This window comes from Hypanus sabinus, chromosome 21, assembly GCF_030144855.1.
Source record: "Hypanus sabinus isolate sHypSab1 chromosome 21, sHypSab1.hap1, whole genome shotgun sequence".
In the NCBI taxonomy this organism is placed as follows: domain Eukaryota; kingdom Metazoa; phylum Chordata; class Chondrichthyes; order Myliobatiformes; family Dasyatidae; genus Hypanus; species Hypanus sabinus.
In genome coordinates, this window is record NC_082726.1 from 69683769 (window position 1) to 69704758 (window position 20990).

The window sequence follows — 20990 nt, forward strand, 5'->3', positions numbered from 1 at the left end:
ATTATTGCTTTTATGGACTGTGTACTTTTGTTAGACTAAAAGTCTTTATACTCTGTGTGTTTTTTTTAAACTGCCCGTTCCTTTTCTGTTCCGCTGAGTGGGGAGGAGGCAGCTTTTGGGGTTGACAATGGTGATGCCATTCTTTTTTGTGCGGGGGTGGGTGGGTTTGATGTTTTTCTGTGCATGACTTCCAAGTTCTTTCTTGTTTTGTGGATATCAGGAGAAGACAAATTTCAGATTTGTGCAACTCTGCTTTGATAATAAATCAGTCTTTGAACCTTTGATTTCACTCAGTTGTTATAATGAATCTCAGCTTTGGCTTTGAGCTGTGTTTGCAATAAAAATAACAACATCAGATTACACAGCTGGCAGGGTGGAGATGCAGCTCAACCAAAGTGTAAGGTCCTCCTTCCTTCTACTATCAAGACAGACAATCTCTGAAAAATTTAGGTAACAGCTGGGGTTACCCATCTTGTAAAAACACTGCCCAGAAGGCAGTAGCAAACCACTTATGTAGAAAAAAATTGCCAAGAAAAATCATAGTCATGGGACCATGATCGCCCATGTCATATGACACAGCAAATAATGATGACGACAACAGATAATATTACTATGAAATCCTAAAATGTTCCAGTTTCACCTAAAACTACTGTCTGGTATTCACTCTGTACGTAGAATAAAGATGCCAATGATTATTTGCTGATGAGCTCGCCTCCCTGGAATATTGTTTTCAGTTTCACACTAGGGAAATTCTGGGCAGTCACTAGAGTAGGTTACATGGTCAGCACAACATTGTGGGCCAAAGGGCCTGTAATGTGCTGTAGATTTCTATGTTTCTATTTTAGTCCCCTTGAAATGAATGCTAACATGTTCTGTGTTCTATGACCATAATACAGGAAGAATGAGATGTGCAGGTAGAATTCACAGTGATGTCACTGGGACTTAAGGTCATGAGTTATAAAAAGAGACATGGAAAAGAGGGATTGCTTTTCCTGAAGCAAAGACTGGGGTGACATTATTGAGATTTATAGATGGGGACTTCCATGAGGGGCATAGATTATCACAATCTTTTTCCCAGGACAGGTAAGCCCAGCAAGTGAGTGGGTAAGGATTTATTGGGGATATGTGGATGAGCAACTTTTTCCACAAAGAAAATGTTGAACATTCAGAATGAGTTGCCAGAAGAAGTGGTAGATGCAGGTAGTATTATGACATTCAGAAGACATTTGGAGATGTCCATGGATAGGAAAGGTTTAGAGCAGGAATTCCCAACCTGGGGTCCACAGACCTCTCAGTTAATGGGAGGGGTTCATGGAATAAAAACTGTTGTGAACCCCTGATTTAGAGGAATATGGACAAATCCAGGCAAATGGGAGGAGATCAATCAGGTACCATGGCCAGCATGACAAGTTGGGCAGAAGGGCCCGTTTTTGTGCTGTTTAACTCTGTCTCTAAATTTTGAGCTTTATGGTATCCAAATTTAGGAAATCTTTGTCAACATGGTTTTGACGGAGAAAAATTAGATGCAATCAGAATCTCCTATCAAAGTTAATAGACTATTAATCATAACTTTGGTTTTAACTGCTCTCTTTATGAATAAAATCTTCAATAAGAAAAATGCATTCTCAAAAGTCTGGTTAAATGTAGAGTAGGTGATAAAATATAGTCATCCCTTACCAGGATCTGAAATGTTGCCAGCTACAGCTTTAGCATCCATTACCATGGGGGAAATTGTTTTGCTTAGTTCATCTGATGCTGCCTTTACTGATTCACGAAATTTTGGATCTTCTGAGTTTTCAACTTCTCTTTTAGCAACCAAAAGGATTCTGTTTGCCCGACGAGCAATGCTTGTTGCTCCAGCCACCAGCATCTGAGGCTGTACATTGGCCATTGCTACTTTGCATTTGTCTATATCTTTCTTAATGGCTTCCTCAGAAGCATCCAATAAGGACCTGGTATCAATGGCTTCGTCAACTAAACCTGCAAGATAAATGGCACAATTATCAGCATCACCTTCATTCAGATGACAAACAATTCTCTATTTAAAACATTTAACAAATTACATCTCAAACAAATAGATGTATCCAGTTTGCAACTGCGGGAACTTGGGGATAGTATAGTGGTGATGTACATTTTGCAAATGAAAATGGGGCTTGGATCTAATGTAGAAATACCTTAAAAAAAATCCAGAACTATACAATTTGCCCAATTTCCCAAGCCACAGTGAGATCATAGTAGTCAAGTCTAGGTGCCATGTAATAAAAGACCAATGATTTCTAAATCTCAGTGTTACCATATGGAAAAGGAAAAGAAAAGCCAAATGTTCACAAGAGCTACCTTACACAACTGCAGGATGCCACATAAATAAATGCATCAGTATCTGACAGGAGACAAAACATTTACATAACTGAAGAAGTCAAGAGACTTGGGAGCAGGCAATAACATCACAAATAATGCAAGGAATCCATTTCTTAATCATTACAATTTCAGATCAATAGATTGGGTTAGAGTTTATCTAGTTTCAGTTCAGTAATTTAGAGGATAAGGCACATTATAATGACCCCTCATATTTCATTCATACAGTATTGATAATCCAATTTCATAAGTAGACAGGCAGTTACAACGGAACATTAACAGGATGCAAGATGATTATAAAGTAAATTTATAACCAAAGTACGCATATGTCACTATGTACTATCCTGAGGAAGGTGGTACAGGCACCTCAGGACTCACACCACCAGGTTTAGTAACAGTTATTATCCCTCAACTATCACACTCTCGAACCAAAGAGCTTTGACCAGCAGTCAATCCAGACGCTGAAAGCTTGGAGAGGAAGGGACTTCAATCAGGTCCACCACCTGAAGATAAAAGGCAGGAGCGGTTCATGGCAGTATAGTAGAACTTTGACCAGCACCAATCGGCACAGCAATAGTTTGGAGAGGAGGAGATTTCAATCAGGTCCACCACCCGAGGATAAAAGGCAGGAGCTGTTCAGGGCAGCACAAGGGAGCTTTTGACCAGTGGCCTATTCGAACATTGGAATTTTGGAGAGGAGATTTGACCAGTGGCTAATTGGTATTTGGGATTAATTAGTAAGAGCAAATTAAAGGAAGGCAGGGGCAAGTGCAGTGGCCATTGTCTGAGTGGATATGGAGTGATGATATTAAGAGTTTACCTCATTGAAGCTTCACAAAGAGAAAGAGAGAGAAAAGCTCAAAGTTTTTCCTACCCTTCCTTATATCCCACTTGGAGTACTGTATTCAGTTCTGGTCACCTCACTACAGGAAGTATGTGGACACAATAGAGAAATTATTGTGGCAGGAAGGCACATAGGCAGAAAGAGGGATGAGGTCCTGAAGTGTGAGTTTCGGGAACTAGGCAGAGGGCTGAAGAACAGGATCTCAAGGGCGGCGTTCTCAGGATTGCTGCCAGTACTACGTGATAGTGATGGTAAGAATTGGAGGAGATGGCAGCTGAATGCATGGCTGAGGAGTTGGTGCAGGGGCAGGGTTTTAGATTTTTGGACCATTGGGATCTCTTCTGGGGAAGGTGGGACCTGTACAGATTGGATGGGTTGCACCTGAATGCGAGGGCGAGCAATATCATTGCTGGTAGGTTTGCTAGCATGGTTCGGGAGGGTTTAAACTAATTTGCAAGGGGGATGGGACCCAGAGCGACAGAGCAGTGAAAGAAGTGCATGGAGTAGAGCCAGATCCAATAAATAGCGAGACTTTGAGGAAAGAGAAGCAGAATAAACGGTGTAAATGTAGTAATGTGGCGACCCACTTCCCAGTGCACTCGAACCGGCTCACAAAGCGGCGCACGCCTGCATTGAGGCAGGTCCCAAAGAAGGCACCAAGTCTGCTTCACCAGCAAGGGGAAAAGCCCGCGCGCGGGACGGGTCTGTGAATACGTGCCCCTACAGTATTCCCGCCCAGGGAGAGCGGGATCAGGAAGGCTTTAAAGCGAGGCCGCGAAGTTTGAATAAAGCTCTTTTGCGACTGCAGCTCACCGACTCCGTGTCATTATTTCAGCGTTGCGTGTAGCTCACCGCTACAACTGGTGACCCCGACGGCCCAAACGATATTTGGGCCGAAGATGAACGACGCCGCATCTGTTCATGCAGTTTCGTTAAAACTGCCAAGCTTCTGGACGCTGCAACCTCACCTATGGTTCCAGCAAGCAGAAGCCCAATTCCACATTCGGCAGATAACCTCAGATGCCACTACGTGGTGAGCTCCCTTGACCAGGAAACAGCAGCCCAGGTTGAGGAGTTCATAACAGTCTCCCCCAGAGGACGGCAAATACACGGAATTCAAAGCCCTGCTCATAAGGACTTTCGGACTCTCATGGCGCGAGCGAGCAGCTCGTTTACTGCACCTGGATGGTTTGGGAGACAGGCTGCCATCGGCGTTGATGAACGAGATGCTGGACCTGGCTAACGGACACAAGCCCTGCCTCATGTTTGAGCAGGCATTCCTGGAGCAGCTGCCCGAGGACATATGCCTGCTGCTGTCCGATGCGGATTTCAGCGACCCCCAGAAGGTGGCGGCCCAGGCGGACGTGCTGTGGAAAGCCAAGAAGGAGAATGGGGCATCCGTCACACAGATCACCAGGCCACGCTCCCAGCAGCAGACCAGACCAGGCCCGGCCGCAGAGACCGCTAACCCCAGAGGCAGGGGTGAGGAGACCAATGAACAATAGTGCTTCTACCACCAGTGGTGGGGCACAGAAGCCCGCCGCTGTAGCCCGCCCTGCAAGTTCTCGGGAAACACCAGGGCCAGCCGCCGCTGATGGCTACAGCGCTGGCCATCGGGATAGCCTCCTGTATGTCTTGGACAAGCAGTCAGGACACCGCTTTTTGGTCAACACCGGAGTCAAGATCAGCGTCTTGCCTCCGACGAGTTATGACACCCGCAACAGAGAACCGGGTCCCACCCGGAGGACCGTGAACGGCAGCACAGTAAGGACCTACGGCACCCATATGGTGCGGCTACAGTTCGGCTCCAGCCGGTTCATGTGGAACTTCACACTGGCCGCCATAGCCCAACCGCTCCTGGGCGCGGATTTTTTGCAGTCTCACAGCCTACTGGTCGATCTGCCGAGGAAGAGACTGGTCCATGCCGAGACCTTTCAAACGTTCTCCCTGGGTGAAGCCCAGTTGCCGGCCCCACACCTAGACTCCATCATGCTGTCCGACAACGACTTCACCGGAGTCCTGGCGGATTTCCCTTTGGTTCTGGCACCGCAGTTCATGGCAGTCATGCCCAGACACGGCATACAGCACCACATCCCGACCAAGTACCACCCTTCCACGCCCGTACTTGGCGGCTTCCCCTGGACAAGCTCCGACGGGCGAAGGAGGAGTTCAAGAGGATGGAGGAATTGGGGATCATACGGTGGTCCGACAGCCCATGGGCCTCCACCCTGCATGTGGTGCCCAAAGCAATAGGGGGCTGGAGACCATGTGGCGACCACCGCAGGCTGAGCGAGGCTACAACAACGGACCGCTACCCTGTGCCGCACATTCAGGACTTTGCAGCAAACCTGCACGGTGCACGGATCTTCTCCAAGGTAGACCTCGTCCGGGGATACCATCAAATCCCGATGCATCCGGACGACGTTCCCAAAACAGCACTCATCACCCCTTTCGGCCTTTTAGAGTTCCTCTGCATGCCGTTCGGCCTAAAGAATGTCGCACAGACGTTTCAGCGGTTAATGGACGCGGTGGGACGTGACCTGGACTTCGCTTTCATCTATTTGGACGACATCCTCATAGCCTGCAGCAGTCGTCAGGAGCATCTGTCCCACCTCCGTCAACTCTTCGCCCGACTGAGTGAGTACGGTCTTACAATCAACCCCACCAAATGCCAGTTCGGGCTTGATACCATCGACTTCCTGGGCCACAGGATTACTAAAGACGGGGTAACCCCTCTGCCCGCCAAGGTAGATGCGGTCCGCCATTTCCCCCGACCCAACACAATCAAAGGCCTTCAGAAATTCATGGGTATGGTGAATTTCTACCACCGCTTCCTCCCTTCAGCTGCCTGAATCATGCGCCCCCTGTTCGCCCTGATGTCGGGTAAGGGCAAGGACATTACCTGGGACGAAGAGTCCGCTGCCGCTTTCATTAAAACCAAAGAAGCCTTGGCAAATGCTACAATGCTAGTGCACCCCAGAACGGACATCCCTACCGCCCTCACAGTGGACACATCTAACACGGCAGTCGGTGGAGTGCTGGAACAACTCATCGAGGATCGCTGGCAACCCCTGGCGTTTTTCAGCAAACACCTACGACCACCCGAGCTCAAATACAGTGCTTTCGACCGGGAACTGTTGGCGCTATACCTGGCAATCCGGCATTTCAGGTACTTCTTAGAAGGTAGGCCCTTCACCGCGTTCACGGACCACAAACTGCTTACCTTTGCATTCACGAAAGCATCCGACCCCTGGTCGTCCCGCCAGCAGCAACATCTGTCCTACATCTCCAAATGCACGACAGATGTCCGGCATGTCTCGGAAAGGACAATGTCGTGGCGGATGCCCTCTCCCGCCCTAACATTCAAGCCCTGTCCCAGGGAGTAGACTATGAAGCACTAGCGGAGGCGCAGCAGGCAGACGAGGAGATCCCTAGTTACAGAACTGCAGTCTCCAGTTTGCAGCTCCAGGACCTCCCCGTAGGCCCAGGTGAAAGGACCCTACTCTGTGACGTCACCACCGGCCAACCCCACCCCGTTCTTCTGGCAGCCTGGCGACAGCGCGTTTTCAACTCCATTCACAACTTAGCACACCCCTCCATCAGGACAACCGTCCAGATGGTAGCCAACAGGTTCGTTTGGCAAGGACTCTGCAAGCAAGTCAGTGAATGGGCCAAAACGTGCATGCACTGCCAAACAGCCAAGGTGCAGCGGCTCACCAAAGCCCTGCCGCAGCAGTTCCACCCCACCCACCGGCGTTTCGACCACATTCATGTGGATATCGTGGGCCCCCTGCCAGTGTCGCGAGGAGTGCGGCACCTCCTGACTATCGTGGACCGGTTCACGAGATGGCCAGAGGCAGTCCCGCTCACCGACACCACCTCTGAATCTTGCGCCCGGGCACTGATTGCCACCAGGGCATCTCGCTTTGGAGTTCCAGGCCACATTACCTCCGACAGAGGCACCCAGTTCACCTCCAGCCTGTGGTCAGCTATGGCCAGCGTTTTGGGGGCACAGCTGCACCACACAACTACCTACCTCCCACAATCGAACGGATTAGTGGAGCATTTCCACCATCACCTGAAGTCGGCTCTCATAGCCCGCCTCAAAGGGCCTAACTGGGTGGACGAGCTTCCCTGGGTCCTGCTTGGAATCTGCACAGCGCCCAGAGGATCTGCACACTTCGTTGGCCGAGTTGGTGAACGGCGCACCCCTGGTCGTCCCAGGAGATTTCATACCAGCCCCAAGGGGGCAAGAGAAAGAACCAGTCCTGGGCAGACTAAGTGAGAGGCTCAGTATCCTGGCCCCCATACTCACTTCGCAGCATGGGCAGAACCCGACCTGCGTACCCAAAGACCTGCAAACCTGTAAGTTCGTTTTTGTCCAACGGAGCGGACATCGGGCACCACCACAGCGACCCTACGAGGGGGCATTTACGGTGATCAGAAACAACGGGTCCACATTCGTGCTGGACATTGGGGGTAAAAGGAGGTTTTCACGGTGGACTGACTCAAACCGGCCCACGTGGACTTGGCGCAGCCAGTCAAGATTCAAGCACTGCGGCTTAGAGGCCAACCTCCCAAACAGAGTCCAACCCAGACTGTGGACATTGGGGGGGTGTATCGCCGGTTCTGGGGGGGGGGTAATGTGGCGACCCACTTCCGAGCGCACTCGAACCGGCTCACAAAGCGGCGCGCGCCGGCATTGAGGCAGGTCCCAAAGAGGGCGCCAAGCCTGCTTCACCAGCAAGGGGAAAAGCCCGCGCACGGGACGGGACTGTGAATACGTGCCCCTACAGCATTCCCGCCCAGGGAGGGCGGAATCAGGAAGGCTTTAAAGCGAGGCCGCGAAGTTTGAATAAAGCTCTTTTGCAACTGCAGCTCACCAACTCCGTGTCATTATTTCAGCGCTGTGTGTAGCACACTGCTACAGTAAGGTAGAAGGGCTAAAGTTCGTGTACTTCAATGCAAGAAGCATCAGGAACAAAGGTGATGAACTGAGAGCTTGGATACATACATGGAATTATGATGTAGTGGCCATTACAGAGACTTGGCTGGCACCAGGGCAGGAATGGATTCTCAATATTCCTGGATTTCATTGCTTTAAAAGGGATGGGGGGGGGGAAGGGGAGGAGGTGTGGCATTACTGGTCAGGGATACTATTACAGCTGCAGAAAGGGTGGGTAATGTAGCAGGATCCTCTTTTGAGTCAGTATGGGTGGAAGTCAGGAACAGGAAAGGAGCAGTTACTCTACTGGGAGTATTCCATAGGCCCCCTGGTAGCAGCAGAGATACCGAGGAGCAGATTGGGAGGCAGATTTTGGAAAGGTGCGAAAATAACAGGGTTGTTATCATGGATGACTTTAACTTCGCTAATATTGATTGGCACTTGATTAGTTCCGAGGGTATAGATGGGGTAGAGTTTGTTAAGTGTGTCCAGGATGGATTCCTATCACAGTATGTTGACAGGCCGACTAGGGGGAATGCCATACTAGACCTAGTATTAGGCAACAAACCGGGTCAGGTCACAGATCTCTCAATGGGTAAGCATCTGGGGGACGGTGATCACCGATCCTTGACCTTTAGCATTATCATGGAAAAGGATAGAATCAGAGAGGACTGGAAAATTTTTAATTGGGGAAGGGCAAATTATGAGGCTATAAGGCTAGAACTTGCGGGTGTGAATTAGGATGATGTTTTTGCAGGGAAATGCACTATGGACATGTAGTCGACGTTTAGGGATATCTTGCAGGATGTTAGGGATAAATTTGTCCCGGTGAGGAAGATAAAGAATGATAGGGTGAAGGAACCTTGGGTGACAAGTGAGGTGGAAAATCTAATCAGATGGAAGAAGGCAGCATACATGAGATTTAGGAAGCAAGGATCAGATGGGTCTATTGAGGAATATAGGGTAGCAAGAAAGAAGCTTAAGAAGGGGCTAAGAAGGGGGCATGAGAAGGCCTTGGTGAGTAGGGTAAAGGAAAACCCCAAGGCATTCTTCAATTATGTGAAGAACAAAAGGATGACAGGAGTGAAGGTAGGACTGATTAGAGATAAAAGTGGGAAGATGTGCCTGGAGGCTGTGGAAGTGAGCGAGGTCCTCAATGAATACTTCTCTTCGGTATTCACCAATGAGAGGGAACTTGATGACAGTGAGGACAATATGAGTGAGGTTGATGTTCTGGAGCATGTTGATATTAAGGGAGAGGAGGTGTTGGAGTTGTTAAAATACATTGGGATGGATAAGTTCCCACTGCCTGACGGAATATTCCCCAGGCTGCTCCATGAGGCAAGGGAAGAGATTGCTGAACCTCTGGCTAGGATCTTTATGTCCTCGTTGTCCACGGGAATGGTACCGGAAGATTGGAGGGAGGCGAATGTTGTCCCCATTTTCAAAAAAGGTAGTAGGGATAGTCCAGGTAATTATAGACCAGTGAGCCTTACGTCTGTGGTGGGAAAGCTGTTGGAAAAGATTCTTAGAGATAGGATCTATGGGCATTTACAGAATCATGGTCTGATCAGGGACAGTCAGCATGGCTTTGTGAAGGGCAGTTCGTGCCTAACAAGCCTGATAGAGTTCTTTGAGGAGGTGACCAGTCATATAGATGAGGGTAGTGCAGTGGATGTGATCTACATGGATTTTAGTAAGGCATTTGACAAGGTTCCACATGGTAGGCTTATTCAGAAAGTCAGAAGGCATGGGATCCAGGGAAGTTTGGCCAGGTGTATTCAGAATTTTCTTGCCTGCAGAAGGCAGAGGGTCATGGTGAAGGGAGTATATTCAGATTGGAGGGTTGTGACTAGTGGTGTCCCACAAGGATCTGTTCTAGGACCTCTACTTTTTGTGATTTTTATTAATGACCTGGATGTGAGGGTAGAAGGGTGGGTTGGCAAGTTTGCAGACGAGAGGATTGTCAAAGATTGCAGAGAGACATTGACAGGATGCAGAAGTGGGCTGAGAAGTGACAGATGGAGTTCAACCCGGAGAAGTGTGAGGTGGTACACTTTGGAAGGACAAACTCCAAGGCAGAGTACAAAGTTAAAGGCAGGATACTTGGTATTGTGGAGGAGCAGAGGAATCTGGGGGTACATGTCTACAGATCCCTGAAAGATGCCTCACAGAGAGATAGGGTAGTTAAGAAAGCTTATGGGGTGTTAGCTTTCATAAGTCGAGGGATAGAGTTTAAGAGTCGCGATGTAATGATGCAGCTGTATAAAACTCTAGTTGGCGAAAACAAGATTCCTGGATGGTATGTGCCATGGTCTGGGATATCTCAGATCAAGTCCTCAGCATTCTTAAGTTGGAGGGTGAAATGCCAGAAGTCATGGTTCATGTAGGTACCAATGACATGGGTAGGACGAGTGATGAGGTTGTGCATAGGGATTACAGGGAGTTAAGTGCTAAATTAAAGGGCAGGACCTCCAGGGTTGTGATCTCAGGAGTGCTACCCATACAACATGTTTGTGAGGCAAGAACCAGGAAGATTATACAGTTTAACAAGTGGCTAAGGAGTTAGTGTAGGAGGGAGGGCATAAGATATTTGGATCACTGGTCTCTCTTACAGGGAAGGCAGGACCTGTACAGAAGGAATGGCTTGCACCTGAACTGGAAGGGGACTAACATTGTTAACGCTGCACAGTGGGGTTTAAGTTACAGTTGCAGGGGAATGCCAACCAGAGTACTAAATGGTTATTGGAAATGTTGCTAAGACCTCAGGCAAAATTAGGTATGAAAAAGTTGAGCATGGTGCGACAAAATTCAAAAGGATGAACACAAAACTGTATCTGAATGCACGCTTTATACAGAATAAGGCAGATTGTAGCACAGTTGCCAATTGGTAGGTTTGATGATGTAGGCATCCACTGAATCATGGCTGAAAGATTATAGCTAGGACCTCAATGTCCAAGGATACACATTGTATCGAAAGGATAGGCAGGAAGGCAAATGGGGCAACATTATTCTGTTGGCATAAATTAAATGAAATTATTAGAAAGAAGTGAAATCGGGTCAGAAGGTGTTGATCATTATGGATAGAGCTATGGAACTGAAAGGTTTAAAAAAAAACCATGATTGGAGTTCTATACAGACCCCCAAACAGTAATAAACAATGTGGCCTAGGAGATAGAGAATGCATGCCAAAGGGCAATGTCACAACAGTCATGGAGGACTTCAATATGCAGGTAGATTGGGAAGCTTTTAAAAACTAACAGGAGGTAACCAGAAAGTCACTAAGGTAAAACTCAGCAACCCAGGCAGCATCTATGGGAAAAAGTATAGTCGATGTTTTGGCCGACACTTCATCAGGACTTGAGAAAAATAGATGATGAGTCACAGTAAGAGGGTGGAAGAAGGGGATGAAGAAACACAAGGTGTTGGGCAGGTAAGGAGGTAAGGCAAGGGATGGGAATGGGAATGAGGAATGGTGAGGGTGGAGGGCATTAACAGAAGTTTGAGAAATTAGTGTTCATACCATCAGGTTGGAGGCTACCCAGATGGAATACAAGGTGTTGCTCTTCCAACCTGAGTGTGACCTCATCATGACAGCTGAGGAAGCCAAGGGCTGACATGTCAGAATGGGAATGAGAAATGGAATTAAAATGGGTGGCCACTGGGAGATCCCACTATCTCTGGCCGATGGGAGCATAGGTGCCCAGTGAAGCAGTTTCCCTATCTATGTCGGGTCTCATTGATACATGAGGCCACACCTGGAAGGGCTATTTGGAGCCCTGAGTGGTAGTGAGGGAGGTGGTGGAGGGGAAGGTGCAGCTCTTGTTCCGCTTGCAAAAATGATGTCCAACATCTGCAGATTTTCTCTTATTTGTGATTAAGAAGGTAAAGATGGAATATGAAAGTAAGCCAGTCGTAAGCCTTTCTCTTTAATGTTCAGCCAGTATCTATTTCATCCACCCTGCTCCAACTCTCAGCCCCTGCACCTTCTACTCACCCAACACCACCCCTCCCCACCAACGTCAGTCCTTTGGGCCACTTGAAGTCTTTGAAACTAAACTCCCGTCAAGTGATGTTGACATCCTGATGTTCAGCCTGACAGTGGAATCAGAGTGTTTGTAATTGGCATGCATTCCCTCCAAGTTTTTTGTGTTTTTTCCTGTCCATTTTTTTAATGTGTTAACTATACATTTGGGAAAATAAGCATCCCCAGCACATTTTAGCAGAATGTGACCATACATCAAATATCAAAGATTTATTTTGAAGCACACCACTAGCAATCCAATTTATTTAATGTCCTGTCTCTTGATTTTGTATTATGACAAATCAAATCAGTTGAAAGGTAGGTGGTGTTGTGGATAATGAAGTAGTTTTTCAAAGTTTGCAGAGAGATTTAGGCCAGTTAGAAGAGTGGGCTGAGCGATGCCAGATGGAGTTTAATGCTGATAAGTGTGAGGTGCTACATTTTGGTAGGAATAATCCAAATAGGACATGCATGGTAAATGATAGGGCATTGAAGAATTCTGTAGAACAGAGTGATCTAGGAATAATTGTGCACATTTCCCTGAAGGTGGAATCTCATGTGGATAGGATGGTGAAGAAAGCTTTTGGTATGTTGGCCTTTATAAATCAGAGCATTGAGTATAGAAGTTGGGAAATTGTACAAGGCATTGGTAAGGCCAAATTTGGAGTATTGTGTACAGTTCTGGTCACCAAATTATAGGAAAGATGTCAACAAAATAGAGAGAGTACAGAGAAGATTTACTAGAATGTCACCTAGGTTTCAGCACCTAAGTTACAGGGAAAGATTGAACAAGTTAGGTCTTTATTCTTTGGAGCGTAGAAGGTTGAGGGGGTACTTGATAGAGGCATTTAAAATTATGAGGGGGATAGAAAGAGTTGACATGTATAGGCTTTTTCCATTGAGAGTAGGGGAGATTCAAACAAGAGGATACGATTTGAGACTTAGGGGGCAAAAGTTTAAGGGTAACATGAGGGGGAATTTCTTTACTGAGAGAGTGGTAGCTGTGTATAATGAGCTTCTAGTAGAACTGGTAGAGGCAGGTTCGGTATTGTCATTTAAAGTAAAATTGGATAGGTATATGCACAGGAAAGGAATGGAGGGTTATGGGCTGAGTGCGGGTCAGTGGGATTAGGTGAGAGTAAGCATTAGGCACGGACTAGAAGGGCCGAGATGGCCTGTTTCCATGCTGTAATTGTTATATTGTTATATGGTTATATATGTTTAAAAAAAGATACCAAAAGTTTCTTCAGACACATTAAGTGTGAATGAGAGGAGAGTGTGGATATTAGACTGCTGGAAAACTATGCCAGAGAGGTGGTAATGGGGGGACAACAAAATAGCGGATGAACTAAAGTATCTAGGCAGAAAAATGGTTCGGCACAGCCAAGAAGGGCCAAAACGCCTGTTTCTGTGCTGTGTTCAATGTTCTATGTTGCATCAGTCTTCAGTGTGGAATCACTAGACTCCGGAATGGTTTTGGTAGACTGGAAAATTTCAAATGTCACTCCACACTTCAAGGGACAGCAGCAAAAGAAATGAAACTACAGGCCAGTTAGTCTGACTTCAGTAGTTGGGAAGATGTTAAGAGTTGATTATTAAGGATGAGGTCTCAGGGTACTTGGAGGCACATGATAAAATAGGCCACAGTCAGCATGGTTTCCTCAAGGGAAAATCTTGCCTGACAAATGTGTTAGAATTCTTTGAAGTAGTTACAAACAGGATGGACAAAGGAAAATTGGTTGATGTTGTGTACTTGGATTCTCAGATGACCTTGGACAAGGTGCCACAAACAAGCTACATCCCCATGGTATTACAGGGAAAATTCTAGCATGGATAAAGTAGTGGCAGATTGGCAAGAGGGAAAGAGTGGGAATGAAGGGAGCCTTTTCTGACTGGCTGCTGGTGTTCCCCAGGGGTCTGTGTTGTGCCAATCATTTTCACATTACTTGATGGAACTGAAGGCTTTGTTGCAAAGTTTGCAGATGATATGAAGGTAGGTGGAGGGGCAGGTAGCTTTGAGGAAACAGAAACGCTACAGAAAGACTTAGATTAGGAGAATGGGCAAAGAGATGGCAGATGGAATACAGTATTTTGAAATGTATCGTCATGCACTTCGGTAGATGAAATGAAAGGGTTGACTATTTTCTAAATGGAGGAAAATACAAAAAACTGAGACACAAAAGGACCCTAAAGGTTAACTTGCAGGCTGAGTCTGTGGTGAGGAAAGCAAATGCAATGTTCGCATTCATTTCAAGAGGACTAGAATATAAAAGCAAGGATGTGATGTTGTAACTGGAGAGCCTTACTTGGGAGAATTGTGAGTGGTTTGGGCCCCGTTTCTTAGAAAATCTGTACTGAAACTGAATAGGGTTCACAGGAGGTTCACAAAAATGATTCTGGAATTGAATGGCTTGTCAATTGAAGAGCGTTTGATGGCTCTGGGCCTGTATTCATTAGAATTCAAAAGAATGAGGTGTGACCTCATTGAAACCTATCAAATAGTGAAAGCCCTTGATAGAGTGGATGTGGTGAGGATGTTTTCTTTGGTGGAAAAGTCTAAGACCAGAGGACACAGCCTTTGAATTGAGGGGCATCCTTTTAAAACAGAGATGAGGAGAAATTTCTTTAGCCAGGAAGTGGTGAATCTGTGGATTTCTTTGACATAAGCAGCTGCGGAAGCCAAGTCATTAAGTATATTTAAGGCAGAGATTGATAGATTCTTCATTGTTCAGGGCATGAGGGATACGGGGAGAAGACAGGAGATTGAGGCCGAGAGAAAAATTGGACCATCCATGATGAAATGGTGGAACAGACTTGATGGGCCAAATGGCCTAATTCTGCTCCTATATCTTATGGTTAAAGGGGTTAACTTTAATCAACTTCACTTGCCCCATCATTGAAATGCTCCCATAACCAATGCACTCACTTTCAGGGACTCTTAATCTCATGTGCTCAATATTTATTGTTTAATTTATTATTATTTCTTTCTTATTGTATTTACGCAGTTGATTGTCTTTTACACACTGGCTGAACTCACAAGAGCAGGCTTTGATTGATTCTATAATGTTTATTATTCCCTTATGGATTTATTGAGTATGCCAACAAGAAAATGAATCTCAGAGCTGTAAACGGTGACATATATGTACTTTGATAATATATTTATTTTGAATTTTGAACTTTGTAAATCCCATCTCTAAGAATCCTCTCCAATAGTTTACCCACTACTGACACAAGACTCACTTGTCTATAAATCCCAGGATTTATCTCATGAATAAAGGAATAACATTTGCCACCCTCCAATCTTCTAGTACTACTGTGGCCAATGAGGATGCAAAGACCATTACCAATTATGCCCCAAACATTTCCCTTGCTTCCTGTAGTACCCTGGAGATTTATCCATCCTAATGTTTTTCAAAAGTTCCAGCACATCCTCTTTCCTAACCTTCATATATTCCAGTGCATTAACCTGTTCCACACTGACTTTGCGTTTACCAGGGTTTCTCTCACTGGTGAATATTGAAGCAAAGTATTCATTAAGGACCTCCCAATCCTCCTCCAACTCCAGACATTTGTGTTCTTTTATCCCTGTTCGATCATACCCTCACTCTCGTCATCATCCTGTTCTGCAAATTTGCACAGGATGCTTTGGGGTTTCCTTAATCCTACTCACCAAGGCCTTCTGATGGTCCTCTTCTAGCTCTCCTAAATTGCTTCTTAAGCTCTTCTTGGCTACCTTATAATTCTCAGGAGTCCTGTCTGATCTTCATCCTAAACTTATATAAGCTATTCAACAAAGTAAATGCTCTCTAAACAATTTCCACATTTTTATTTTGCATTTCCCTGAGTCTATTTGTTCCCAATTTACACTCTCAAGTCCTGCCTGACAGCATCATAATTCACCCTCCCCCAATTCTATACTTTCCAATACCGTTTGCTCCTATCCCTTTCTAAGAATACGATAAAGGTCAGGGAGTTGTGGTTAATGATTAAATCAATTTATTCAATCTTCTTCCCCACAGGATTTTACTATTTATAGATTTTTTCCATGTGTAAGATGCATTTTATTAGATTTAAGATGATCTCCAGTGACAGTGTGCTAACATTGTTTTAGACTCTACAAGCACCATTTATGATGATCAATGACAAAATAAAGTACAAAAGGCATTAGGAGGTTGGGAAGAATTCCTGCATGGAATCTTGTAGTTCCATGCACAAGAAAACAGCTTACCTGTCATTTTTTCAACATTATCAATCCACTGGTTCTTCATAGTTTCAAAATGTTCATAGGCAGCCTGGTTATCAGGATTTCTCAACAAGATCCGTGCAGCTGAAACCACCTGTACCAATAAGTTAGCAAGTCAAATCAAACAAAGGGTACATTTTTAATTTGAAGTAAGAGTATAGTTTGGATATTCCTGCAGCAGAGGTTATCCATCGTCTCTGATGTTCGAAGCCATACACCTGACAATTGTTGGATATAAAGAAAACATGATAAAAATAACTTGAAAATGAATTGACACAATCAACTAATTCAAACAGCTTGATCTATTTTTTTTTCAGATTTTCACTAAGCATTCCACCAGAGAAAAAATGGGTTTTATTACACTGACAAAGAGCTCAGTCTGCTGTTGCTGTGAACACCTGGGTCAAATGCAATGCTCACAGTATTGAGATCATGTGGTTGAAACTCCGACTAGAGTGTAAAAGGTAACAAAAGAACTAATGAGGATAGGGCAAAAGGGAATGATAAAAGAGTTATTAAAAGAGATATCTGAGTGATATCAATTTAAAACCAAAAAGATTGAGACTTTTACAGAAAGTACCTGTGGTGTTAACTCTCGAGCAGATTTCACAGCTGTCTGTATACCTTCCACCGTACTTTTGTTTGCAGCTCCAACAGCAGCAGCTTTCTCTGCAGTAGCACCCAATTTGGCAGCATGATTTTCAAAATATCCCGCCCTCTCCTCAAACACCTGCAAAAGCAAATACATTTTAGGTTATGTAACTATTCATTAGAAACTGCAAACATCCAGTTGTGAAGCAGGGCCTCACCCCAAAGCACTGACCATTTCTATACCTCCACAGATGCAGTTTGATCCACTGAGTTCCCACAGCAGCTTGCTGTATACCTGTAAACATCCACATTAATCTCCCAATCTAGATATTTACTATGTTGGTTCAATAGGTCTGTAACCCCCTGGGTCGCCTCAGGCTCGCTCAGCTCGTTCTTGTCTAGGGGGAGCAGCCTTCAGCCCCGCCAAACTGGGTAATCAGCTGGTGTGGATGCTGTGTGATGTCCCTGCCTCACCCAAAAACAGACAGTACACCATATGCGATTAAATGAGTACAATTTATAAAGGTTACTATAACTAAGTGATTAATAACGATACAGTATATATGAAGAGAAAATTAAAGAAAAGGCGCCAAACTTATCAAAGTCCAAACCACTTCGTGCACAGCCGTTGGAGCTCAATTTCTGAAGTCTTCTGGCCACCATTCGATCCCCTCCGAACTCCTCGACTCACAGCTCAGGACCCTCCGAACTCCTCGGACTCTCCAAACAGCTCAGGACCCTCCGAGTGGTCAACCAAGCACATCTAGCTTCATCCCCTCCCCCTCCTCGGAGAATCTCCCGGCCTTGGACCCCCCTTTGGGGTCCGATCCTCGCCCAGCTTAGAGCATTGTGTCCTCTCTCTCGACCCCCTCGCGCCGATCTGCCCAAAAGCCCATCAACAAAAGCTTACAGACTCAGAAGAAAGAACATTAATCCCCATTTGGTTTACAAAGGAATACCATTCTCGTTATCAGTAAATTAGCATTCCTGCTAGTTAACAAAAAGAAGAAACCCTCTTTACACTCTCCCTCCACCAAATAAAAGTCATGTCCTCATGACTACTAAATAACTCGCCACCTTTCCTGCCAACACACCGTAACCCAAGCACAAACAGTGACATCTCCTCCCCACACAGTAACCCTCACGCCCTGTTCCTCAGGCGCTACTTAGGCCAACTATCTGGGAGTTCCCTAACCCTTCTGAGGCCTCCGTACCCCCTTCACCTAAACCCTTCAGGCTCGGACACAACTGGGGATACCTTGGGCCCACTACCAACTCCTCTCTCAACCTCTCACTCATGCCCCACACTGCACACAGCTAACCCTCCCCGCTACACCTGACTCAATGGGAGAAGGGCCAAAGGTCTCTTCCTCAATCGAGGGAAAGTCAGCAAAAGGCAGCATGTACCACACATCCAGCACATTATCCATCGAATCTGTATTCTTCCTCATTCCTGTGATCGGTAGCTGCTGTTTGATCTTCTCCAAACTGAAACACGTGGCCTGCACTGCTCCCGCAGTCTCTTCAGCCTCCTGTTCAGTATTCACTGCACTTCTCTCCAGCTTTTTCTTCCTCATGACTTCTTCCAGATCAACTTTCAGGTTTTGCACTTCATTTGAACTGTCGATGGTCATCTTCAGGTTCCCTTCAAGCTTCCGCTTCTCTCTTCTGAGATTCGTCTGTAATTTCTTCACCTCCGCAAACTCCCCTCTCCGGGTTCTCAGTTTGCTATTACCCTCAGTCAGACAACTTTCTTCGTTCTCTCCAACTTGTAAGTCTTCCGACTGGTTCCAGATCGCTTTCTCCAGTCTCTCCGTCTTCATTTCAAACTTGATTCCGTAGAGACAGTCACTCACGAGCTGCGACCTTCGCCAGCCCTGGCACGTGTCGCGAAAACACTTTAACTCGGTAGTTCTCAGCTGCTCCTGCAACGACCTCACTTCATATTCTCCTGAGGCAAATCCAAACACCAAGAGATCATCCACATACACCAAAACTCCAAACGCCTCCACATCCCCTATGGTCTTCCACCTGCCCAGCAGGAAGGTTGCAAGGGCTCCAGATATGCCCTGTGGCATCTTTTCGGACCCGAAGACTCCTAGGGAATTTATAACGGCCGTCTTCTCCTTGTCGGCCCCACTCGTCGGGATCTGGCAACATCCACTCCTCAGATCCAGCACCTTAAACCATTTTGCACCACTCAGACAGGCCATCGCCTCTCTGGCCCTCAGGGCCATATTCTGGTCACTGACAGTGCGCCTCTTCAACGCAATATAATCCATACACACGCTGCCTACATCTTCCACGGCTGTAGGGGCCAGTCGCCGCAACCTCTCTCTCTCCGAGGTGTCTTCAGCAGTCAACTCCCCTCCCTCGTGGTATTTCGCAGCGTCCACTAAGAGGGTCTCACCCTCAGATACTTCCCCCAGGCCGTACCACCACTGGCTCTTGTTTGAATTCGGTATCGGCCCAATGCTGCTACACACGTCCGCACAAGCAGCTCGAAACCCTGGGTGCATCGACAATGTCTCCAAACAGCGCTCACCCACCTCCTCCGGGCAGGCCCCCAAGCGCACCAACAGGATATTGGTTCTCTCTAGAACAGAAACGCTGCCCATCTCAACAGGGTCCGGACACATCAGCATTAACGATTCCTGAACCTCAGTCTCCTCCACATTTGCCTCTAAGAACTCCATTTTCACTGACCAACAACCGTCGTCTGGATAATCACCGGCACTGGTACCCCGAATCTCCAGTGTCCTCAATGTCGCCAAGGGTAAATGCTTCCAATAACGGTTATGAAACAAACTGTACAGCAACTTAACCGGCGCCCCGGTGCTGAGGATGGCTTTAACTTGACTTCCATCCATCTGTAACAACACCTGTGCGCATGGCCCCTCTAAGCCTTCAGGAATAGAGTCTGCTCCTTTCGGGAGTTCCTTGGTACATTGCTGGGAACGTGCTCCCCCAGAGACCCCAAGCCGTTCCCCCACTGGGCCTCCTCTAAGTTTCCCGACATCTCTCGAATCAACGGAACAACTGATCCCCTTGACAGATCCCCTTGGCACCACAAGCAATTTATCTGCCCCCCTAGGCAAAAAGGGATACCCTAAAAACTTCCCACCAATCTCCTGCCACGGATATGATAAGCCCCCCAGCTGCGGCATTTGACTTCCAGTCAAACCACACGCATTTTCCCACACTTTCCCAGAACTGGCAGCGGTCACTTCGAGGTAATTGCGCCCGACAGTTCTAACAAAGTCACCAGCCCGTCTACTCAAACTTTCAACCCGTCCCTGTCGCTTTCCCTCAGCCAAGCACTGCCACTCACCCAACAACTGAGAGGTCCGCTCCGCCCACGCTTCCGCCCCTTTAGGGCTGGACATTATTCCAATAACCGGGCGGAGCCCACCACTGCTGAAACATCCCAACCTGTCACTCCTCACTCTCCAAACAGTACGGACAACCCATGGTCCCATCACCATTTCGTCAGCACTAGTTGGAACTCGAACAACGACCTCGAGGCTAACAACAGCAGCCACCCCACCCAACACACACACAGCGATAACCAGCAATCACACACCCACAAAGGCACACCAGCTCTTCGCCGCAGACACAATTTAAAGAGGGTGATCACACAGCTTCCACAGAAATCAATCCCGGACGAGCACCCCACAATGTAACCCCCTGGGTCGCCTCAGGCTCGCTCAGCTCGTTCTTGTCTAGGGGGAGCAGCCTTCAGCCCCGCCAAACTGGGTAATCAGCTGGTGTGGATGCTGTGTGATGTCCCCGCCTCACCCAAAAACAGACAGTACACCATATGCGATTAAATGAGTACAATTTATAAAGGTTACTATAACTAAGTGATTAATAACGATACAGTATATATGAAGAGAAAATTAAAGAAAAGGCGCCAAACTTATCAAAGTCCAAACCACTTCGTGCACAGCCGTTGGAGCTCAATTTCTGAAGTCTTCTGGGCACCATT

At 46.7% G+C, this 20990-nt stretch overlaps 1 protein-coding gene across 1 annotated transcript in view; it reads right to left on the reverse strand.

Annotated features, from left to right (window-relative positions):
• LOC132379181 (vinculin) overlaps positions 1-20990 on the reverse strand; it is a 293243-nt gene that overhangs the window by 63878 nt on the left and 208375 nt on the right. The window contains exons 14-16 of the mRNA XM_059946852.1: positions 16992-17141; positions 16397-16505; positions 1678-1980 (exon numbers count right to left, since the gene is read on the reverse strand). Of these exons, the coding sequence (XP_059802835.1) occupies positions 1678-1980; positions 16397-16505; positions 16992-17141 (562 nt within the window). The remainder of the gene's footprint in view (positions 1-1677; positions 1981-16396; positions 16506-16991; positions 17142-20990) is intronic.